The sequence below is a fragment of the Rattus norvegicus genome, chromosome 1 (genome assembly GCF_036323735.1).
Source record: "Rattus norvegicus strain BN/NHsdMcwi chromosome 1, GRCr8, whole genome shotgun sequence".
NCBI lineage: Eukaryota > Metazoa > Chordata > Mammalia > Rodentia > Muridae > Rattus > Rattus norvegicus.
This window is the reverse complement of record NC_086019.1, coordinates 103682425-103707147: the sequence shown is the minus strand read 5'-3', so window position 1 is coordinate 103707147 and position 24723 is coordinate 103682425. Positions and strand designations below refer to the sequence as shown.

Below are 24723 nucleotides of genomic sequence, written 5' to 3'. Positions count from 1 at the left end.
CCCACCAGCAGTATCTCACAAAGTTCTCATATCCTGCCAGCCTTTGTGATGTTGATGCCACAATTCCATTCTCCCTAGCAGAACTGGAGTTCACTAAGCTGTGTCACTCCTCAGCCTGGTTCTGCTTATAGTCTTGTGTGATCCCATGTGCCCACCCATGCCCTACTCCTCAGCTATGGTCTCTCTCTATCTTTATGGTCTCTCATGTCCAGTATGAAATGCTGGGTATCCCTTTACCCTGCAGATCTAGGGTGAGATTCTTTTTTGTACAAGGGTGGGAAGAAAAAGCAATGGAGTGACCACCATGTGCCCAATGAGTATGAATTTGTCCCCATACATGCACTTTCTTCTGCATGACCTCTCCCTGGTCAACAGATCACAGGATGTCACCAGGGCTGCTGTTTTCCTAAACCCTCCCCCTTCTTTTCTTCCCCACTCCTTTCTTTCCTCTCTCCTCCCCATCCCCCCTTTCCTCTCTCCTCCTCTTCCTCAGTCTTTCTTCCTTCATCTTCTGCATGTGTGAAGATTCCCTAGAGTCAATGGCACTCAACCTTGAGAAAACGCTGACTTGAGTGCCTCCTGGGACAATTCTGAATGCCTGAGACTTTCCTGTCTGGGTAGGGTCTCAGTCCACTGGAGCCCTGGACATCAGTAGCAGTTTGTGCTGACGGCGTGATTGTAAGTGTGAATGTGGATTTTGGGTATCTGGTGTCCTGGGCTACACCCTGCAGACCCTGAAGCTGGACAGTGTGCAGTCATGTGACTCCTTTGAGTACAGAATACAGGAGACAGAGCCCAGTGAGCCCCCTGCACACAAGATTTGCTGAGCTGCAGTCGATGGAAGCCCTCTGGACATGGCCTCAAACACTGTTGTACATAGGAACCTCTGACAGGGTGTGGGAGTGGTAAGGTTTGTCTCTCCACCCCACAGGTTTCCTCTGAGTTTGACTCTGGGTCCCTCTCTGCTCCCTGTCATGGTCACCCATGGCACCCCCTAGCTCCACATCTGTGACTGAGAGTCCCTCTGTTAATTGCGGCTTGTTGTCACCAACACCCACAAAGTGAATAAGCTTCCCCACTCAGTGGTCACCCTCCTTTTCCCCAGCCTTAAGACATGCAGTGACCTCCTTCCTCTGCTCAGAAATTCCTTAGGCATCCTGTCATCTCCAGGAAAAACGAGGGTGACATTTTAGCACCACCCCACCATGTACCCAGGTGCATGGGGCATGGATCTTCCTCAGGGCTCCATGGACTTGTCACTGTGTGCCTCTGTCCTGTCTTCCCGGGTGACACCCTTCCTTCATCTCTGCAACACACACATGCCAAGGCCACCACCACCTCCTTCTGCTTGAGCAGTTTGCAGACCTGCCATGCTCTTAAGTTGGGAGAGGCATAGGGAACCCCTCTGAGACTTCCAGGACCAAGTGTCTCTGCTCGTTCTTCCTGCTAAGCACCTGAGTTGGAAGAGTCAGGAGGTTTTGGATTCTGCCAGCTGAGTCGTGGGATCCCAGATGCCTAGAGCCCATACAAAGGGATGGCGTGGACCATGAAATAGATGGTTGTCAGTTTACTAGGGAAGGCTCAGGACATCATGGCATGATCTGTATGTTGGCCTTGATCCAGCTCATGTATTTAGACACTGGTAATACTCTAGACTTCTTAGGTTAGGCACAGGGGTTACCACCCCATGATGTAATCCCTTGGAGCATCCTATCACAGATGAGTGTGGTTCCAGAGTCACCCTGAGAGAAGAAGGCACGGAGGTAGAGCGAGAGAACATCCCACTCTCTGTCTGGGTGTCCCACCTCTCATACTTAACCACCAACAGATTACTGATCGAAACTTTGCAGTTTGCCTGCCAGGAAAATGCAGGATAGCATCCCAAAGGGAACACAGCCTGAAGCCCTGGGCAGAGGGGAAGGCAAACAGATGCAGCTCCTGTACTGAAGGCAGTGTCTCCGTGTCAGTGTGGGGAACAGAAGGCAGGGTCCCCAGGTCAGCAGTAGGGGAACAGAGGTGACACTGCCTGTGGGGTCATCTCCTGACCCCATTCCCACGAACATTTTCTAGGGCAGACACCTCATAGTCAAGGGTGAGCAGGGGCTGGGAAAGGCCAGCTCTGACACTAGAAGGGTAGTTTGGAGTTAATGCAGCAGGAGAGACTGTGGAAACACCTTTCAGGAAGGGGGTGGGGTGAGACCAGATGAGGATAAAGATCTGGTTGAAGTCCTCACCCAGCTCAAGTCCTAGACAAGCCCTCCCCCTTCAGCCTTCCTGCAGCCTGATCTCATGAACACCAGAGGGCGCCGGAGAGCAGAGTCAGCTTGTTCCTGCTCAGTCCAGCACCACCCAGAGCCAGCTTCCAGCACACCAGAGAGTAAATGTATCCCCTGTCACCCTAGTGATGCCCTGCAGAAAGCAAACTCCTGTGCGCTCTGAGCCCAGATCACAGTCTGTTTGCTGACACTAATTTACTCGCAAGCTCCTTTTTCGTCCCACAAGTCCTCTAGCCCTTCTCCACTTGGGACTTGGGACCTGTTTTCCCCTCTGCTTCTTCCCTAGTTCCAAGTGCCCTGCACCCCTGTGTCAGGTGCTGCCTCTTCTGACCTTGCACACAGCATTCCCTCCTACCACAGTGACCCTCCCAGTCTCAGGCCTCTCGTCTGCCCCGTGACTCCACCACCTTACATTCTACCTCATCACTCCTGAGTTGTGCTCGGTGCTTATGGCTGCCCCTTTTTCTGGATCTGTGTTCTCCACATCCAAATCCCCCTCCTGGTGTGAGCATGGGGCTTCAGGAGGCCCCTCAGGACAGGAGAGTCTTGAGGGGAACGGCTTGAGTTGTGCAGGAGACTCAGGAGGCACAGCTTTCCTAAGTGCTATCCTGGGGCAGGCTCTTTGATAATGTAGCTGCCTTCCGTGCTCCTGAGGCTAATCTAACAACTCATGAGCTCGCCAAGATGGATGAACTGGTGTGTTGTCTTCTCTGTCTGTGGTGAGTAGAAATGTTGCCTTAAGGAAAAGCCATGCAGCATTCCCCACACCCCCATGATGTTGCTCTGGGAGGGAGGGGCTGCACTTGGCTCACTGTTGGCTGCCCAGGGTCTAGGATGGTCATAGGCACCATGGAGATCCATAAGAAAAGGTGTTCACAGGCTGAGAAGACTGGATGAGGAAAAGTGAGAGACATAGGGTGGCTTGGGAAGAGAGGGACAGGACTTGAGCAGAGGAGGCTGTGACACACTGTGGGGCAGGGTGCTGAAGGGCTATGGTGCCTGAGCATCTGAGGAGATGCTGCTGGGCCTCAGGTAAGAATCAGTTTCCTTCACTCTGGTCGTCTCCATGTCTTGTCTCAGCGACCTGGGGTTGGGGCTGCTCACCATGCAGGTGTCTCTGCTGCCTTCCTGGTGTCCAGCACACAGCATGGATTCTGTCACCCTCTGTGAATAGGCGTATGTACAGACATCACTGGACATGAGGGTGAGGTCCACACACTGCAGCATCTTTGCACTTAGAGCTGTGTTCAGAGAGAACACAGCCATGACAGGAATACAGGAGCTCAGTTGCCCGGCCTGTTCCTCCAGAACCGCACTTCCTGCTCCAGGATACAGGGTCTGACCCAGGCATACACTTATCTGGCCTGGTGCTGCCCCAGCCGGATGCCAGGCAGCGGCTCCCCAGCTTAGCCTCCTCAGTGGGCTCCTCAGTCACCCTCACAGCCTCAGTGGTGTTGGCTGGCTCCCTCAGCTGACGCAGCATCAGGTTGTGGCTGTTGTCAGCATCCGGGCTGAGAAACGTGGGCATTTGGAGGCTCCTGTTGTAGAGTGGGTGTGGGATGGAATGTCGGACAGGGACGTCCTGGCCAGTGTCTCCATCAGCGTCCAGGCTGTGCTGACCCAGCCTCACCTTGTTATGCGAGGGAGAAGCAGAGATGAGGGAGAAGGATCAAGCAGGGGATCTGGGCAGAAGGGAGAATGAGAGGAGAAATGGATGGGGAAAGAGAGTGTGGACAGCAGAGAGAGCAGGAAAGTACTGGCAGGAGAGAGAGGGAGACGCAGACACAGAATGGGAAAGGCAGGGACACCAGAGTGTGAGACGGCTCAGCAGGTAACAAGTTTACTGCACTAGTGTGAGCACCTGACTTTGGACCTTCACAATCGAGATGCCAATCATGTTGAGTGGCACGTGCCTGAAATTCCCAGCTGAGGACACAGGGACATGATGATCTCTAGTGCTGCCCGGGACCCAGCTATGCTGAATATTTGAGCTGCTGTCTCAAAACATAGGGGCAGAAGATGGCTAGACAGATGGTGCTCTTACTAGGCTATTCATTGCTACCAATGTAGTTGGAGCCCAGGGTCAGTCCATGTATAGTTTTTGGGTAGTGGCTTAGTCCCTGGAAGCTCTGGTTGGTTGACATTGTTGTTCATATGGGGTCTCGAGCCCCTTCAACCTCTTCTAGTCCTTTCTCTAAACCTTTCAATGGGGGTCCTGTTCTCAGTTCAGTGGTTTAATGATGGCATTTGCCTATGTATTTGCCGTATTCTGGCTGTGTCTCTCAGGAGAGGTCTACATCCAGTTCCTGTCAGCCTGCACTTCTTTCCTTCATCGATCTTATCTAGTTTGGTGGCTGTATATCTATGGGCAACATGTGGGGCAGGCTCTGAATGGATGTTCCTTCAGCCTCTGTTCTAAACTTTGCCTCCCTATCCCCTCCTAAGGGTATTCTTGTTCCCCTTTTAAAGAAAGAATGAAGCATTCACATTTTGGTCATTCTTCTTGAGTTTCATGTGTTCTGTGCATTTAAGGTAATTAGAGCACTTGGGCTAATATCCACTCATCAATGAGTGCATACCATGTGTGTTTTTCTGTGATTGGGTTACCTCAGTCAGGATGATATTTTCCAGTTCCAACCATTTGCCTACGAATTTCATAAAGTCATTGTTTTTGATAGCTGAGTAGTATTCCATTGTGTAGATGTACCCCATTTTCTGTACCCATTCCTCTGTTGAAGGGCATCTGGGTTCTTTCCTGCTTCTGGCTATTATAAATAAGGCTGCTATGAACATAGTGGAGTATGTGTCTTCATTATATGTTGGGGCATCTTTTGGGTATATGCCCAAGAGAGGTATAGCTGGGTCCTCAGGTAGTTCAATGTCCAATTTTCTGAGGAACCTCCAGACTGATTTCCAGAATGGTTGTACCAGTCTGCAATCCCACCAACAATGGAGGAGTGTTCCTCTTTCTCCGCATCCTCTCGAGCATTTGCTGTCACCTGAGTTTTTGATCTTAGCCATTCTGACTGGTGTGAGGTGAAATCTCAGGGTTGTTTTGATTTGTATTTCCCTTATGACTAAAGATGTTGAACATTTCTTTAGGTGCTTCTCAGCCATTCGGCATTCCTCAGCTGTGAACTCTTTGTTTAGCTCTGAACCCCATCTTTTAATAGGGTTATTTGTCTCCCTGCAGTCTAACTTCGTGAGTTCTTTGTATATTTTGGATATAAGCCCTCTGTCAGTTGTAGGATTGGTAAAGATCTTTTCCCAATCTGTTGGTTGCCGTTTTGTCCTAACAACAGTGTCCTTTGCCTTACAGAAGCTTTGCAGTTTTATGAGATCCCATTTGTCGATTGATCTTAGAGCATAAGCCATTGGTGTTTTGTTCAGGAAATTTTCTCCAGTGCCCATGTGTTCTTCCCCACTTTTTCTTCTATTAGTTTGAGTGTATCTGGTTTGATGTGGAGGTCCTTGAACCACTTGGACTTAAGCTTTGTACAGGGTGATAAGAATGGGTCGATCTGGGGGCTGGGGATTTAGCTCAGTGGTAGAGCGCTTACCTAGGAAGCGCAAGGCCCTGGGTTCGGTCCCCAGCTCCGAAAAAAAGAACCAAAAAAAAAAAAAAAAGAATGGGTCGATCTGCATTCTTCTACATGCTGACCTCCAGTTGAACCAGCACCATTTGCTGAAAATGCTATCTTTTTTCCGTAGGATGGTTTTGGCTCCTTTGTCAAAAATCAAGTGACCATAGGTGTGTGGGTTCATTTCTAGGTCTTCAATTCTATTCCATTGGTCTATCTGTCTGTCTCTGTACCAATACCATGCAGTTTTTATCGCTATTGCTCTGTAATACTGCTTGAGTTCAGGGATAGTGATTCCCCCGAAAGTCCTTTTATTGTTGAGGATAGTTTTAGCTATCCTGGGTTTTTTGTTATTCCAGATGAATTTGCAAATTGTTCTGTCTAACTCTCTGAAGAATTGGGTTGGAATTTTGATGGGGATTGCATTGAATCTGTAGATCGCTTTTGGTAAAATGACCATTTTTACTATATTAATCCTTCCAATCCATGAACATGGCATTTTCTGAGATGTTTTTCAATTTCTTTCTTCAGAGGCTTGAAGTTCTTATCATACAGATCTTTCACTTCCTTGATTAAAGTCACACCAAGGTATGTTATATTATTTGGGACTATTATGAAGGGTGTTATTTCCCTTATTTCTTTCTCAGCTTGTTTCTCTTTTGTGTAGAGGAAGGCTACTGATTTATTTGAGTTAATTTTATACCCAACCACTTTGCTGAAGCTGTTTATCAGGTTTAGCAGTTCTCTGATGGAATGTTTGGGATCACTTACGTATACAATCATATCGTCTACAAATAGTGATATTTTGACTTCTTCCTTTCCAATCTGTATCCCTTTGATCTCCTTTTGTTGTCTGATTGCTCTGTCTAGGACTTCAAGAACTATATTGAATAAGTAGTGAGAGAGTGGGCAGCCTTGTCTAGTCCCTGATTTTAGTGGGATTGCTTCAAGTTTCTCTCCATTTAGTTTAATATTAGCTACTGGTTTGCTGTATATGGCTTTTACTAAGTTTAGGTATGGGCCTTGAATTCTTGTTCTTTCTAGGACTTTTATCATGAAAGGGTGTTGAATTTTGTCAAATGCTTTCTCAGCATCTAATGAAATAATCATGTGATTTTGTTCTTCAGCTTGTTTATATAGTGGATTATGTTGATGGTTTTCTGTATATTAAACCATCGCTGCATCCCTGGAATGAAGCCTACTTGATAATGGTGGATGTTTGTTTTGATGTGCTCTTGGATTCGGTTTGCAAGAATTTTATTGAGTATCCTTGTGTCAATATTCATCAGGGGAATTGGTCTGAAGTTTTCTTTCTTTGTCAGGTCTTTGTGTGGTTTAGGTATAAGAGTAATTGTGGCTTACTTAATCGTAGCAGGAATTTGGTAGCGCTCCATCTGTTTCAATTTCGTGGAATAGTTTGGATAGTATTGGTGTGAGGTCTTCTATGAAGGTCTGATAGAATTCTGCACTGAACCCATGTGGGCCTGGGCTCTTTTTGGTTGGGAGACTTTTAATGACTGCTTCTATTTCTTTAGGAGGTATGGGGTTGTTTAAATGGTTTATTTGTTCCTGATTTAACGTTGGTACCTGATATCTGTCTAGGAAATTGTCCATTTCCTCCAGAATTTCAAGTTTTGTTGAATATAGGCTTTTGTAGTGGGATCTGATGATTTTTTTGAATTTCCTCTGACTCTGTTGTTATGTTTCCCTTTTCATTTCTGATTTTGTTAATTTGGACACACTCTCTGTGTCCTATGGTTAGTCTGGCTAAGGGTTTATCTATCCTGTTGATATTCTCAAAGAACCAGTTTTTGGTTCTGTTGATTTTTTGTATAGTCCTTTTTGTTTCTACTTGGTTGATTTCAGCTCTGCATTTTATTGTTTCCTACCTTCTACTCCTCCTGGGTGTGTTTGCTTCTTTTTGTTCTAGAGCTTTTAGGTGTGCTGTCAAGCTGCTGATAGATGCTCTCTCCTGTTTCTTTCTGCAGGCACTCAGAGCTATGAGTTTTCCTCTTAGCAAAGCTTTCATTGTGTCCCATGAACAATGAAAGGTACGTTAAACCTTCATTTTCATGAAATTATAAGAAGTCTTTAATTTCTTTCTTTATTTCTTCCTTGACCAGGTTATCATTGAGTAGAGCATTGTTCAAGTTTCATTTATATGTGGGCATTCTTTCCTTATTGTTATTGAAGACCAGCTTTATCCCGTGGTGGTCTGATAGGACGCATGGGATTATTTCTATCTTTTTGTATCTGCTGAGGCCTGTTTTATGACCGATTATATGGTCAATTTTGGAGAAAGTACCATGAGGTGGTGAGAAGAAGTTATATCCTTTTGTTTAAGGATAGAACGTTTTATAAATATCTGTTAAATCCTTTTGGTTCATGACTTCTGTTAGTCTGTCTATGTCTCTGTTTAATTTCTGTTTCCATGATCTGTCCATTGATGAGAGTGGGGTGTTGAAATCTCCTACTATTATTGTGTGAGGCGCAATGTGTGTTTTGAGCTTTAGTAAGGTTTCTTTTATGTATGTAGGTGCCCTTGCATTTGGAGCATAGATATTTTGGATTGAGAGTTCATCTTGGTGGTTTTTTCCTTTGATGAATATGAAGTGTCCTTCCTTTTCTTTTTTGATGACTTTTAGTTGAAAATTGATTTTATTCGATATTAGAATGGCTACTCCAGCTTGCTTCTTCAGACCATTTGCTTGGAAATTTTTTTCCAGACTTTTACTCTGATGTAGCGTTTGTCTTTGTCTCTGAAGTGTGTTTCCTGTAGACAGCAAAATGTTGGGTCCTCATTGCATATCCTGTTTGTTAATCTGTGTCTTTTTATTGGGGCATTGAGTCCATTGATGTTGCTAGATATTAAGGAATAGTGATTGTTGCCTCCTGTTATATTTGTGTTTGGATGTGAAATTGTGTTTGTGTGCTTGTCTTCTCTTTGTTTTGTTGCAAATCAATTAGTTTCTTGCTTTTTCTAGCTTGCCTCCTTGTCTTGGGCTTTACCATTTATTATTATTTGTAGCGCTGGATTTGTAGAAAGATATTGTGTAAATTTCGTTTTGTCATGGAATATCTTGGTTTCTTCACCTATGTTAATTGACAGTTTTTCTGGATACAGTAACCTGGGCTGGCATTTGTGTTCTCTTAGGGTCTGTATACCATCTGTCTAGGATCTTCTGGCTTTCATAGTCTCTGGTGAGAAGTCTGGTGTAATTCTGATAGGTCTGCCTTTATAAGTTACTTGACTTTTCCCCTTACTGCTTTTAATATTCTTTCTTTGTTGTGTGCATTTGGTGTTTTGACTATTATGTGACGGGAGGTGTTTCTTTTCTGGTCCAATCTATTTAGAGTTCTGTAGGCTTCTTGTATGTTTATGGGCATCTCTTTCTTTAGGTTAGGGAAGTTTTCTTCTATGATTTTGTTGAAGATATTTACTGATCCTTTGAGTTGGGAGTCTTCACTCTCTTCTATACCTATTATCCTTAGGTTTGATCTTCCCATTGTGTCCTGTATTTCCTGTATGTTTTGGACCAGTAGCTTTTTCCGTTTTACATTATCTTTGACAGTTGTGTCGATGATTTCTATGGAATCTTCTGCTCCTTAGATTCTCTCTTCTATCTCTTGCATTCTGTTGGTGATGCTTGTATCTACAACTCCTTGTCTCTTCCTTGGGTTTTCTATATCCAGGGTTGTCTCTCTTTGTGCTTTCTTTATTGCTTCTATTTCCGTTTTTCAATCCTCACCTGTTTGATTGTGTTTTTCTGTAATTCTTTCAGGGATTTTTACATTTCCTCTCTATAGGCTTCTGCTTGTTTATTTGTGTTTTCCTGCGTTTCTCTAAGGGATTTCTTTATGTCTTTCTTGAAGTCCTCCATCACCATGATCAAATGTAATTTTAAATCTAGATCTTGCTTTTCTGGTATGTTTGGATATTCATTGTTTGCTTTCGTGGGAGAATTGGGCTCAGATGATGCCATGTAGTCTTTGTTTCTGTTGCTTGGCTTCCTGCGCTTGCCTCTCGCCATCACGTTGTCTCTGGTGTTACCTTGTTCTGCTATTTCTGACAGTGGTTAGACCATCCTATAGGCCTGTGTGTCAGGAGTGCTGTAGACCTGTTTTCCTGTTCTCTTTCAGCCAGTTATGGGAACAGGGTGTTCTGCTTTCGGGATTGTAGTTGGTCCTGTCTACTGGTCTTCAGGTGTTGCTGTGGGCATGTGTCCTGAGGCCACCAGGCAGGTCACTTGGAGTAGAAAAGTTGGTCTTATCTCTGGTCTCAGGCCTGGAGTTGCTCCTCAGAGCTGGGTTTCAGCTCTCCGTGAGGGCAGCAACCAAAAGGGCCTGACCCGCCTGCACAGGGGGCCCAGATGGCACTAGGCGTTTTCCTCTAGAGTCAGAAATGTGGGCAGAGAGTAGTCTCCTCTGGGTTCCCAGGCGTGTCTGGCCCTCTGAAGGTCTAGCTATCCCTCCCACGGGATTTGGGTGCAGGAAGCTGTTTGACCGGGTCCCTTCAGATATGGGCAGTGTCTGGACCACAGCGTTGAGTGCCCCTAGCTTCCTGTTTCCAGAGACCCTATACAGTTTCCTCTTGTACCAGGGACGTGGGCAAGGGTGGGCAGTACTGGAGGTCTCTCCTGCCCTGTAGTCTCAGGAGTGTCCACCTGTCTGGGCAGTGAGCTCTCTCTCCCATGGGGTTTGGGAGCAGGGAGCTGTGGGCCTAGAATATTTTTTATTAAGGCGATTAAAAGAAAGAGATGCAGGCAGTGAAGTGGCTCAGTTGGTAGGGGCTCATGCAGCCAAGCATTGTGACCTGAGTTCAGTCCCAAGTCCTCCATGGCAGAGGGTTGGAACTGACTGCAACAGGCTGTCTCTCGACCTCCAAGCTCATGCAGTGTCATACATGCTTGTACATACACACACTCATACACTCACACACGCACACCCACAAGCTCATCCACACTCATCAACAGCATGCACACATCCACCACACACACATGTTTAAATCAAGAGAACTACAAAGGTAACAGATAGAAGGGGCAGCGTGGAGCCCCGTGGGAAGGCACGTGGGGACACGTGGGAACAGCAAGTATATGGGAGAGCAGACGGTACTGGGACAGATGAGAGGCTGAGGCAATTAGAGAAAGTGGGCAATGAGGCAGGAAGTAGAGAGAGAAGGAGAAATGGAATAGAGAAAGGGTAGGTTGAGAGCCACTCAGGTGCACTGGGTTAGCTTGAGTTTGCGTGACCCCTGCCACACACTCACAGCCCAAGCTTTGTGCCCAACTCCTCCCAGTACTCTGCCCTCTCTCTGTACTCGTCCAGCTATCTTTACCCAGCTGAGCCCATCCTCTCCCTGTGTGTCCCCCAGAGTGGACATGAGCCTAAAATGCCAGGTTGGTCTGGAGAAGCTGAGGACTCCCTCACATGTGTGTATGGGGCCACCCCTTCCTGCTTACTAGGGCCCAGCAAATCCTGTTCTTCAGTGTGATCAGTAGGGATGGGGGATGGAGAGTGAGACCCAGATCCAGAGAGGGATGGGGAGGGATCTAGAGGGGGAGACACACACTGAAAGATGATCACAGAGGAACCCAGAGGAGGACAGAGATGGGGAGGTGCACAGACATGGATTCAGGAAAGGAGGAGAAACAAACACAGTTTTACGTAGTCACACAGAGAGCAGGATCCCAAGAGACAGCAAGACAGGAAAATAGGGAGACATGAGGAGAGACTCACGTGGTCATGGCCCACCCACCACTCTGCCCTTCTGACCCAGCACCAACCTTCATCCCTGCAACATAATCCTCCCATGAGGTCCTCTAAGGAAGAGGATGACATATTCTTCCTTGAAGAAGAGGAGCTTCCCTCACCCCAATTGTCCTCTGACTAATGTGTTTGGGAGGTGGATCCCAGGGATGCTAGCATGTCAGTCACATGCTCTGGCCACAGCCACACCAGAGCTCATCCAAACTGCTGATGCAGGGGGCAGCTGTGAGTGCTCATTGTGGTTGGAGATGGATGCCACCCCCACCCCACAGCCTTGTCATAGTGATACATAGCCACCTGCCAGGGTTGGGAATGTCTCTCACCCTTGCAGCCTCTATGGATCCTGGACTGGATGAGGGGAAAGGCACCTGCTGAAAAGAGTGCTGGGTAGGGCCCACTGTTGGCATGGAAAAGGGATTGGGAAGAAAAACTTTCCTGTGGATGTGAAGGGACATGGGGCAGAGGACCAGGAGGGTGGTCAGGTTAACAGGTGCTAGAATCTTCCAGTAGACCTCTCAGTTATATGATAAAGCAGGGTGTGTCCTGTGATCTGTGTTCCCAGTAAAAGAACTGGGTAATAGAAGTCAAAGTGGAGGGCTTAGGGTAACAATCGAGGCTGAGTGATAATGACAGATATGTTGTGATATGGCTAACGATTTTGGAAAGGTGAGATATGTCCTCCATTGAAGAATTAGGAATCCCACCAGATGACATAGGATCTGCACCTGAGGTAAAGTGGCTGAAGGTAGGGAGTGGACTAGAAGAGATCTTCTATGACATCATGGGAGAAGAAAAGTAGAGGGAAGGTCTATTCAGCATGGAAGGGGTGAGATAGGGTGTCAGGGTGGCACCACAAGAAATAAGAACCCCAGTCCCTGGTCCTAGGAATGCCATGGGCTGGAGAATGAAGCTGGGCTTCTGTGAGAGGGAAGACTTATGGGAATGAAGGGAGGAGTCTGGTTCCCTTTTCTTTCTGTGGAATCCTCAACTTCTTACCATAGTCCCCCAGAGACAGGATGAGGCACAGAACCAGGAACCGCATGGCAGCAGTGGGTGGGCTTAGAGCTCTGGTCTCTTGGTCTCTCTGCAGGACCTAATAAACCTTCACCCCTCCAAACTCCCAGCTGGCTCTGCTGGCACATGGGAGATGTCTGAGCCATGCCTCTAAGTTTGTGAGCTGTACACTTGCACCAAGGACAGTGGCTGAGCATGAGAATCCGTATCTCCTAGTTCTATGGACTCTGGACGGATTGCTGTGGTCTGAAACCTAATGGGGAAAGGACCCATGGGCAGGGCTGCTTGATCAAAGAAGCTAAAAGTTCAGGAAAGTGTGAGAAGAACAGGGGTTTGACTGGCACTCAATCAAAGTCTCCTTGCCTAGACACCATGAAAATCCTTGCTGCCAAGTCTCAGTGGTCAGAACAATCTATGCCAACTACCCCATTGCCACACTGAGGCCAAATCTAACTCTCCAGTGCCTCTGAATATTTACGTGTTTTTATAGTGTGTGTGCGCGCGCGCGCGCGCGCGTGTGTGTGTGTGTGTGTGTGTGTGTGTGTGTGTGTGAATGTTTCTGCTGGTACAGGTATCTGTGTCTGGCATGGAGGCCAGTGGAGGACAGGAAGGTCCCTTACTATCACTGTCTGCCTTACTCCCTTGAGACAGGTCTCTCTGAAGCAGGAGCTCAGCTGGTGATCAGCAAGCCCCAGTGACCATCCTGTCCTCACACCACTCATCAATGGGGAACTCAAGTGTGTGTGTGAGGCAGGGATCATTTAAAAAGGGGTGCATGGTGGAGTTCTTAAGATTGGAACTCAGATCTTCCTGCTTGCGTCCCCAGCACTTTCCTCACAGCCCGAGTCCAGGCTCTAATGAAGCTGAAACGGTCTCAGCACTCAGAACCTCTGACTCCACCCTCACATGTGCAGATGTGCACTCCCTTGTCACAGGGCTGCTCCTCATGGCTCACAGATGCTCCTGTCCAGCACCCTCCAATCAGGAGAAGGACCCTCCATGACTGAGCCTGTAGCATGTGAGAGTGCAGCTCCTGTGGAGGATGTGGGGTTCACTGACTTCTCTAAGCACCCTCCGTTCCCATGCATTCTCCACAGATGGCCATATTCTCTCAGGCCAAGAGAGAATACCAAATGTCAGAAACCCCGTGTCTTCTCAGCACATCACAAAGACCTGGAGGTCATATTTGATTGGATTGAGAATTGCATTGATGGGTCACAGGAGAATCAGAGCGAAAGCCTGGCCAACAGCCTGGTGAACTCTCCCCAACTGTGCCCTAGTTTCCTCCATTTTCTCTGATCTTCATCCCCTGCCCTCAACCCACTCAGTATTTGAACTGCTTAGAGGAACCCCAAACCAGCACATCCTGATGCTCAAATGGACCCCACATTTGTCACCTGAGTCCCTCTCAGTTAGTACTGCAGAGGAGTCCCCGCCCCCAACTCCACTCTGACACATAAGTTCCTGTGTGCCAAGCGCCCTGACTAGTCCTTGTTCTAGACATGGCTGAGGTCCTTGGTTATCAGCACAGTCCAACATCTCTCAGAGACCTGGAAGGCCAGTGGAAGTAGATGATGCCCCTAAAGGCAGGCTTTTCCTGCTTCCACCCAGAAGCCATCACCGAAAGCCTGGCCTCCCTTAGCTCCCTTTCAACCAGCTTCCCTTGCCTCACAGGATGCTTGTCTAACCCAGTTTCCAGGAAGCATCACACAAGCTGTCCCTAGAAATGGACATGAGTGAGCACACAGTGTGACCCTGGCCTGGGAACTGGGTGAAGGTCATGACATGGCAGATCATGGCAGTAGACTTCAGAGCCTGGTTTCTGGGTGAGGTGGGATAAACGCCAAACACCTAGGACTTCTCACGAGGCTCACTGTGCTATCTCTGGAGCACCCTTGCAGAGGCATGGGAAGAAGAAGAGACCATGGCAGGGGAAGAAGTTCTTTCTCTATCTCTTTGGAAACCTGGAGGTCCCATGCTCTTTCCTGACAACCTGGACCAATTGTCCCTGCCCCTCTGGGACATGGAGATCCCAGTCACACAACTGGAACTCAGCCCCTTGGCTTCCAGATTTTCCTCCAAGGATATGGGACTCCTGGACAGCATGTGACATTCCCATCTCAGTATTGATGAGATGGTGTCTCTCCCCTCTGCCCCTCAGGAGCCTCAGGGGCCAGACCTAAGCCCTCCTCACCCAAGCCCAACCTCACCCTCTTCCTCTTCCAGAACCCAGCCTTCCTGCCCTTCCACTCCCACCCAGGGTCTCCACTCAGCCAAGTCGCACAGACTCTAACCCTGTCTTTCTTCTCTACTGACATCAGGCTGCTGAAGACAGTGAGGACCTGGACCTGCAGCGTTGGCTGCCAAGGAGATGAGGAATGTAGCTGACAGTATTTCCTGACACACTGCTGAGGTGCCCTGCAGCTGGGAGAGGCCAGAGCAACACTGTGAGGAGACACGAGTCTGCTGTGTCTCTTCCAGCCAGGCCCTCTCTCCTGTCCCTTCCCAGGCTGCCCTTCATGGATGTTTGCCCAGCAGGCAGCCTGGGGAGATGGCGTCTCTGGAGATCTGCTTTGCTTGCTGTCCTAGCAGTGAATGTACTGTCCCTCTTGCAACCAACTTCTTTACTGCTTAGGACAGTAAATAAAAAGTCTGTGGTTGTGGACCTGTTTCAGCCTAGGCTAATAAAAATAACATGGCCACAGAAACAAAGACTGTTCTTCCACAGGACCCCTATGTGTACTTAGGAATATTGTTTTTATTTTAGGGTTTGGGTGGGAGAGTTCATTCAGCATGGGTTGTTACAGAGAAGAAGAAATACTTAGCCTTTGACACCTAGCTGCTGTTGCAGGTTTCAGACTGACGCCCTGTCATTGAGCATCTAGACTATTTCAACTCTCATGGCAATGATCCCATTTGACCTGGGTGTATGCTTGTGTGCAGTATAAACTCCAAGAGTCCATGCTAGCCCAAATCCAGGCTAACTGAGGAGATGATCAGTTAACCTCCTCTGCGTCCTAGGCCTCTGTGCCTAAGTTGTTCTGGAAACTACACCGTTCTTTGCTCTAAAGGGTGAGACAGGAAGCATGCATTCGTGCACTCGTGAGTTCATTCATGTACTCATCCAGTCATGCATTCATCATCAGTCAGCTGGAGTTTGAGATAGGTGTACTGCGTCACAGGAGGCCAGTGGGAATGGGAAGAGTTGACCTGGTGTTGGAGATGAGCTGCAAACACTTCCCCAGGGAACTGGTTGTAGATGAGAGGGTGGAATGGAAATGAGGATGAGGATGAAGGTTGGCAGTGAGAGCTTGGAGAGAAGACCCAGGTCCCCAGAACTTTCTCCCTCCCCAGCTGACCTGATGTGTTCCTGGGAGGAGGACAGAAAGTGGGTCCTACGTGGCTGGTCCTTCATCTTCATCTTCCTGGACACTTGGTTGGTGTTCAGCATGGTAGATGGTCGGATGGCCTATGTGCATAGTGCAAGGACTGGTTTCATCGGCCTCTAGATTGACTGAAGGAGGCATAAGGGTGGCATTGTGGGCCAATTCACTGGTCAGTGTATATATAGACTGTGGGTCCTGATAATGGGTGCTAGAGGTGACTGTGGGATGTGCCTCATGCACTCTCCCAGGAGTCTCTGTGCTGAAGTAGGTTAGGACTCACAGTGGGGGCACTGTTGTTGGTGGTGGGTAATTCTGTGAGTGGTAGTAGAATTATTTTAGACTTTCTAAGTAGTGTTTCTCGTAATGTGAGTGGAAATGATGCCTTTTTAAATTTTTTTTGGGGGGGCGGTTTTTGCTGAAGTTAGAACCCAGAGCATTACACTCCACAGTGGCTCTACCCCTGAGCCATGTCCTCAGAACAACCTCATTGGAGGATTCTAGGCAGGCGCTCTACCTCTGAAGTAAGCCCCAGACCCTCACTGGGGGATTCTAGACAGGCGCTGAGCTATATTCCCATCCTCTGCCTAGTTTGGGACAGGGTCTCATGTAGCCCAGGCTGGCCTCCAGGCCAATGAGTAGCTGTGGCTAACCTTGAATTTCTGATCCTCCTTCCAAGGGCGGGGATCCCCTGAGTGTGCTACCACCTCAGTTCAGCACAGTGCTGAGGCTGGAGTACAGGACTTCACACATGCTAGGCAAGCATTCCACCAATGAAGCCACAACCCCAGGCCCCCTGGACTGCTTATATTTTATATTGTGAGACAGATAAGGTCTAGGTGTCTCTAAACTGCTCAGGCTGGCCTTGAGATGGCACTCCTCCCCAGCCTCTGGAGTACTTAGGTTGGATTCCTTATGGTGTAAGAGGAAGAAGAGAGAGAGAGAGAGAGAGAGAGAGAGAGAGAGAGAGAGAGAGAGAGAGAGAGAGGTGGGGAGGTAACTGTAGTCATGTCTCTGACTCGCCTCCCTAGTTTACATTCTCAAGAGCAAGGGCTTCATATTTCTGGGCCTGGTGCTATGCCTCTTCCTCCTGCCCACCATGTTCCTCTCCTTCCGACCAGTCTGCCGACGCCTGAACAAGATAGACTTCATCTTCAGTTTCCTCAGCATTGGCATTGGTAAGTGTCGGCAAGGACAGGGATGACTGAAGATTTCCCCACCCAAGCCCAGAGCTGCCTCCTACCCAGAGGTGTGGCTAGATTTCCAATTCTGCTGCTCTGAAGGAGATGGGTGTCTCTGTGTCTTTCTAGGGCTTTCTCTGTGGCTCACACTGGCTGTGGTCTCACTCTAGTCCATGCTGGCTTTGAATATGCCATTCTCTTGCCTCAGCATCATAAGTAGCTGGGATTAAAAGTCTATGCCCACTAGTTATGACTGATGTCTTTGTCTCCCATTTCCCTTTCCCCTCTGAGTATGTATCCATTTGTCCTGTGTGTGTGTGTGTGCATGTGCCCACTTGTGGCATGACAAGGTGGTTGTCTCTATTTCTCTCCTTTTGGGTTGTGGGGTGGTGTTCCCTGTCTAGCCTTCTGTCATTCTCTGGCCCCACCCTACTGCAAGGCTGCTGATTCTCCTCAGACTGAAGCTCTTTGTCCTCAACTGCAATAGGCTGCACCTGAAGACACGGGTATCCTGCCAGCTGGCCTTCTACCTGTGCTGGTGTGCCAGAGTCTTGATGCTGTGAACCGGTGAGGGCAGGGCCTTGGATTGAAGGGCAGGGCCTCCACAGGGCAGGGGTGGAGCCCAGGAAAGGGAGTTTAGCCTCCAGAACCAAGGTGGGACTTGGGGCGGGCCTCTGAGTAGAGTGCCCACAGCGTCCCTTCCCACAAGGACTTTGTCCTTCTTCAACCAAATGGGGATGTGGAGTTACAGTGTGCCTTTCATGGAGCAGAGGCTCAGCTACTTCTGTTGGGCCTCGTGACACTACTCATTACACTTGCAGCAGCTGTCCATTTTGGACAGAAGCTTGGAGCCCACCCAGAGTGTCTACTGCAAGCAGCTTTGTGAACTACCATGGGCCTTCCCAACAGAGGGACGCTGCAACTTCTCAGGACACTGATGAGTCCCCACAGCCAGATGCCTCTACCTCAGTCTCTGTGGCTGTTTCCATCAGACCTCCCTTGAGGTCCCATGCTTCTCCTAAGAGCAGGTAGCACACTGGGGACACAGGTGGCAAGCCCCACTCCCAGCTCCAGGGCCTATTCCTTACTGCCTGAGTCTTGGCAGGGACCCTCCTCTGAAAGTTCTACAATACTCTCAGCTGTGGCTATATCCCTCCGAGAAGACACTGGATTTTGGTCCCAAGCAGTGGGAGTAATGTGGCCCTTTTCCCAAGCCGGGTGATGATCTGCCCCGCAGGGAATGCCCCTAAGCTACTGTTCATCCTTTGTTCCAGCCCTACTAGAGATATACCCTCCAGGGGATCCAGGGGGATACTCTGTAGCCTAGCTTTGGGGACAGTCCCTATCCTTTTGTGGACAGATTCCTCCCCAGGAAGAAAAGGCTTAATTAATATAACATCCCTGCCTCTCTCCTGGCTTCTGCTTCTCAAAACAAACAAACAAACAAACAAACAAACAAACAGGCCAGCAGTCTAATTATTCAGTGTCCAACTGCTTGTCAACTCTTCCACTTTTGGTGTAGGGTTGGGTCTAGATGGTGTTGACCTTTCAGGTGTGTCTAACTTTACTAAACTTTGAGATCTGCACATGTTCAGTGCCAGAGTAGACCCCTGTGCCGTTCCCGACTTGGTCTGAGCCTTTCGTCTTTCTTTGTCTCAACCCCATCCCTTTATCCAACCGTGCATGGATCCCTATCCCTTGCTGATCTGCTTTGGAAATCCTGACCTTAGCTGGGTGGACTCCCAGCTCCAGATTCCACAAGGTAAGAGAGAATCAGAACTTGAACAAGAGTGCTGCATGGTGGGTTTTACTGAGACCAGGGGACAGTGTGACACTCAAGGGTTTTCCTTCATAACTTTTTTTATCCAGGAGGTGAACTTTATAAGTTTGGTGTAGACTGATGGCTTATTGGGTTCACCACATGGCATAGAACCCCATGACGTGATGCCTTGGAGCACACCATCACAAATGAGGGGGCCTCCTGAGTCACCCTGAAAGAAGGAGAGGGAAAAGAGTAAGAAGGAGTTGGCAGTTGGACTCTACTCGTCAACCTGGAACTGACCTCAGAGGGAGGAGGACAGGGAGACTCTAAGAGGCAGCTCTGGCTAGTAGGGTAGGTTACCTAGCTTCTGGGAGGCCATCTCTTACAGGGAGTGAGGGGTGGACAGGCCAGTCCCTGAAGCCACTCAAAGAGGAGGAATAGTACCAGCTGCAGGATCCTCCCCTCCCAGCTCTCATCACTTCCATAAGGAAGGAAGTGAAGCATCTGCTTAGACAGGGTGCAGAATTGGGAATAGAGAACCTCAGTTCCCTCTCTTAGCCCTTCACCTCACCACCGGGAGGGGCTGTCTCACCTTGCATATATCTTTGCCCCCATCCATCTCTCCTGCACATAGCATGACATCTGTCACCTCATCATTGTAGGCTTTGATGCACTTCTCATTAGACAGTAGGTGGATATTCACACACTGGAGATCATCAGGAAATTCCCCTGTGGACCAGGAGGCAAGAGGGTGGTGAGCAGACACCAGCCATGTCCTCTCTGCCTCACCCAGCTATGTTGTCTGACCCAGACTTACATTTGAGGGGTGTGATGCTGCCCCAGCCCGAGGTAAGGCAGGTGCTCCCCACCTTGGGCTCCTCAGTGGGCAGATCAATGACCTTCACACCATCTGTGATGTCAGCAGGCGTTTTAAGGTGTAGCAGCATCAGGTCATTGCTGTAGTCATTCCCAGGTTTTCGGGTGTGGTTCTTTATGATGTCCAGGTTAAAGCCAGGGTGAGGGAAGCTTTGACTCACAAGCCGGTGCTGAGCAAAGGGTTCATCTTCTAATAGGTTGTTTCGGCCCAGCCAAACCTGGTAATTGCTGAGGGAAGGGAAGGAGGTGGATTGAATGGGAAGAGGCAACCAGGGAGATTGAGCAGAATACAGGGAAAGAGGGAGGAGTGAGGGTAAAAGATAAGAGTCAGACAGAAACACACACACACACACACACACACACACACACACACACACACACGGGGGGAGAGAGAGAGAGAGAGGGAAAGAGAGAGAGAGAGAGAGAGAGAGAGAGAGAGAGAGAGAGAGAGAGAGAGAAAGGCACACACACACATTTAGAGACAGAGAGACAGATACAGAAGACAAGGGAAGAGGGGGGAGGGAGGAGGAGGGCCTGAGAGCTGCTCAGGTGCAGCTGGAACTGGGCTGAACTTCCCCAGTAGGTAAGGCCTGGCCCACAGCCCAAGTCTGAGCTCCCCTTCCCTAACTCCCCTCCCCCATACTAGCATCCTGCTCTCCCTCTGTACTCAGTTACCTCACCCAGATCCAGCTCTGACCAGCCCTTCCCTGTGTCCTGTGAGTGGACAGAAGGTCCTAAAGGCCAAGCTGGTCTGAGGAGAGTGAGGAATTCTCTCACATCCTACATTCAGGGACACCTTACATTCAGGAACATGACTTTGTATCCTCAGGGACCTTTAGACCTGTTCTCCAGTACTGTCAGTAGTAATAAAAGAGGACACATGAGACCCAGACCCAGACTGAGATGGGCTGAGACCCAGGGAAGAGTCACACAGTGACAGATGGCCACAGAGACACTCAGATGTGAATACAGGCAGGAGACACATGAACAATAAGACAGAAAAGAAAGAGCCAGGACTCGAACACAAGCCTGGAGAGAGGAGCAAAGAGACCCAGGAGGTCATGGACAGACCATGGGTCCTGCTCACCTGGACTTCTTTTGATTTTTAGCCAGTCCCACCATCCTGCCCTTCAGTAACCCAGCCTGTCCTGGAGTCATTCCTGTCCCCTCCATTACTCACACACTATAGCAGTGGGCAGCCGTGATCACCCAGCTGGGGTGTATCAGGACACCCCCACATTGCGGTTCATTAAAGTGGTACACAGCCACTTGCCAGGGTTGGGAATTCTTCTCACAGTTAAATCCTCCAATAATCCGAGACTGACCAGGAGGTGCAGCATCTGTAACAGGTGCACAGGGGGTGGGGTATGGTTGGAACTGATAGGGGGTATTGTTGTAGTGATGGGGTACACAGTTAGGCAGGGCTGGGACATAGCCACAGGATGTGGGGAAGGGACTCAAGTATGGCTGATCTTTGTAGGGAGATCAATGCTGTGGGGACAGAGATAACTCCTGAAGCAGAAATCAGGTACGCGTTAAGGGATGGTAGGCAGAGAGAGAGAGGTGGGGGGGGGGATTCCAGTCCATTCTTAGTCCAATGAGAGTGAAATCAGAGGCCAAGAGGCTTTGGCATTTAAAGACTCCAAGGCTTGAGAAGATATTAAGGCTTTGGTTGGGTTTGGGAATTCTGGAAAGAGTGAGGCCCCTGATAACTAGATTTGAGCAAATAAGTGAATCCAGAACGGGAACTTGGGGATGACTTGGGGTTTCCTGGATTGGGCATGAAGCAGCCAGGTGGGATAGGAGAGGATGAGGGGTTTCCAGATCAAAGGGGCAGGGTCAAGGCTTGGATGTGGGCTCCAGTTATGGTCTGTGGTGGAGATGATACCTAAGAGGGGTGGGGCTCCTTAAGTACATAGTTTGAGACTGGACAAGCAGTGGGAGAAGGAGACTCTGGGGAATGTGAGGGAACTGTCCTTCTCATAAAGTAGGCGGGGGGCAAAAGTCAGCATGTTGGTGAGGTTCAGGGTTCTCTTGGAAGCAGCCTCAAGACAGCACAGGGTTGAAAAGGAGTTAAACAAGTCAGACAACTGTGAGGCAAAGAGGAGGAACGAGTTGGTGTGGGGTGCTAGGGTTAGGTGTTGGTTCTTGGGATGTCCTGCACAGAATGGGAACTAGAGCTGTGCAGTGGGATTCCAGAGAGACAGGACAGGAGCTGGTGGGGCTAAAAAGAACAAGAGGCCTATGGCTGAGGGTGGGGGGCTAGGGAGGGAAGAGGAGGCCAAAGCACTGTGTTTGGATACAGGGAAGCTTGGCAAGCACTTATCTGTAGTCCTAGCACACAGAAGGCTGAGGGAGGAGGATTGCCACAGACCTGAAACAATAGCTCAGCACTTATTCCCAAGAGCTGTGCAGTTGGTTTGCTTGCTACAGTATTAGGACCTGAGCTGAACTCCCCAGAACCCAGGTAAGAGGTCAGGTGTGGCAGTGTGCACCTGTAACACCAGAGATGGAAGCAGTAGGAGTCCCCTGAGGCCTTCCGGACAGCCAATTTATGTAAAGGAAACTGCCCATAGTGTGGGATTTGGGCAACCTCCTGACTCAGGGGTTGGATTCTTAGGCTCTAGGGAAAAGAACAAAATAGAGAGAGAACCGAGGTCCTAAGGTTTATCAGGCGTTGGAAAGATTTCTTGGAGAGACTGGAGAAGCTCAGAGATATCAGGTGGCTAAGGAAGGAGCAAGTTCTGGAATATGGGAGGGAACAGGGGCCTGGCATGGGAGAGAGGACTGTGAGGGACTTGGCAGTGTGCAGGGGGAGAGAGGGAGGAAGCAGGTGGTGCTTTAGAATGTAGCTGGGGACGAGGGAGAGGAGAAAGGGATATCAGGGCCAAAGGCAGCATGAGAGTCAGGGCCCTGACCCTACCTGCTTCACCCCCGTCTCACCATTCCATCCCAGGGACAGGATGAGGAACAGGATCAGGAGCCACATGGTATCAGGTGTCCAGGGGCAGCAGGTGGTGATCTTGGAGCTGAGTAGTGTCCTTGGGGAGCCTTTAAAAACTCTTCTTTCTCCCCCCAGCCCCGCCCCTGCCCTGTTGGCACCCAGATGCTGGCCAAGGCCCTGCCCTTGCTGACGGAGGTGGATTCCCTGCTCTCATCCTCTTGGCTGTGGAAGGGGAGGGCCCTGTTGCACCTGCCGTTCAGTAGACCCTAGTTCACCGTGGATACCTTCCCAGGGCTGAGATTGGGTGTGGCAGGGCCTGCTGCTCCTGGACCTGTTCGTGTTCTGGGGACCCAAGTCAGATGGCAAGGTCAGGGGTGATAGTGAAGAGGTGCAATGGGGGGTTGAAGAGCAAGTGACCCCCAACACACAGCTCTAAGGAAGGTCCTGCACTTCAAGACCAAGAATACCCTCAGTAACCAGCCATTAGAACAATCCTTTGCACCAGTGATAGACTAGAAGGCTACAAGCTCCCCTCAGATACGTCCTTTTTGTTGAGAATGCCAAAATTCTTTTCTTTTTGGACTTAGACTCTGGATCACTGATTTTATTGTTCCTATTAGAAGTATGGAAACTGGGTATAGTGGAGCACTCCTTCAATCCCAGCACTTTGAAGCCTCAGGCAGGCAGATCTCTGTGATTTTAGGCCCTAATAATCTGATGTAGACCAACCAGGTCTACATGGTGATTTTCTGGACAGCCAGGGTTATATAAAGAGCTGTCTCAAAACAAACCAATAAAATAAAATAAGATAAATAGAAGTTATGGTGCACATTACCACTCCTGTCCACTCTTTGGTTCAAGAATATGAGAATTTGGGTTATTCCTGGGGAGTGTCACATGCCCTGAACAGTGTTGGAGTCACAATGACTTTTTCTTGTTTACTAGGTAAGGATACTCAAGGTCCCATCCTTCAAAGTCCCAAAGATCAGGACTAACTGCCTTCCCTGGGCAAGATTTTCCCCACAGGGACTGTATGGTGGTCACACCTGTAACCTCAGCACTTGGGAAGTGGAGGCAGGAGGATCAGAAGTTCAAGGTCAGCTCAGCTACAGAACAAGTTCTAGGTCAGGCTACATGAGACCTTGTCTTCAAAAAGAAGTGTGTGTGGGACTGGGTGGGATTGGGATGCAGGCTAAGTGCCCTATAGGGGGTTGGTTTTGTGCTGCTTATATTCAGTGCTAAATTCTGTACCCCAAGATCCTGTTGCTTCAAGACCAGTAGATCCTCATGTACCAGGTTTTGTTGTGCAAATCTTGCCCCCAAGTTTTCTGCCATTGGTTACTAAAGATGCCTACAGCTAATAGGCAGAAGAGAGATAGGCAGACCTTGAAGTTCCTGGGCTTGGGGGTCTCAGGCACGGACCATGAGAAGAAAAGGATATGGGAGGAGGAAGAAGTTATCATTGGGTAGGTGGTTTATGAGTGCATTTCCATGAGGGCCAGCCCCTTGCAGTAGGAGCGGCCCAAGTGGAACATGGAGAGTCTCATCTTGGGGATATTGACAAGGAAGTAGACAAAAGAGCACAGAAGGCTGATATCTGCCCACCTTAGTGCTTTAAGGCTTATTATAAATATAAATGTTTTGAGTCTTTTATTTGGGGACTAAATGATCTAAGGTGAGGTAGAAACTCCCCAATATTATTTAACATAAAAATATCCTAAACATAGAAGTCACACCCTTATTGAGAAGGTTGCATTGACACTATTTTCTTTTTTCTTTTTTTAACAGAAGGTTTCTCTGTGTAGCCCTGGCTATCCTGGAACACACTTTGCAGTCCAGGCTGGCCTCAAAGTCAGAGATCTACATGCCTTTGATTCTTGAGTGCTAGGATCAAAGACCAACCCCACCACCCTACCAACACTGTTTTCTTCATGTGAAAC

General features: G+C 48.8%; 2 protein-coding genes across 2 annotated transcripts; both read right to left on the bottom strand.

Annotated features, from left to right (window-relative positions):
- Window positions 1-1664: 1664 nt before the first annotated feature.
- Klk5l1 (kallikrein related-peptidase 5 like 1) lies at window positions 1665-12665 on the bottom strand. Its single transcript, XM_063280699.1, has 5 exons — window positions 12620-12665; window positions 11854-11991; window positions 3610-3926; window positions 3381-3503; window positions 1665-1742 (listed from the first exon to the last, which is right to left on the bottom strand). The coding sequence occupies exons 1-5, from the start codon at window positions 12663-12665 to the stop codon at window positions 1665-1667; spliced, it is 702 nt and encodes a 233-aa protein (XP_063136769.1).
- Window positions 12666-18992: 6327 nt separating this feature from the next.
- On the bottom strand, window positions 18993-22855 carry Klk1c8 (kallikrein 1-related peptidase C8). The gene is made up of 5 exons (NM_001013067.3): window positions 22783-22855; window positions 21020-21179; window positions 19781-20067; window positions 19556-19692; window positions 18993-19192 (listed from the first exon to the last, which is right to left on the bottom strand). Exons 1-5 carry the CDS (start codon window positions 22826-22828, stop codon window positions 19037-19039), a joined length of 786 nt encoding a protein of 261 aa, NP_001013085.2. The 5' UTR covers window positions 22829-22855; the 3' UTR covers window positions 18993-19036.
- Between the last annotated feature and the right edge of the window lie 1868 nt (window positions 22856-24723).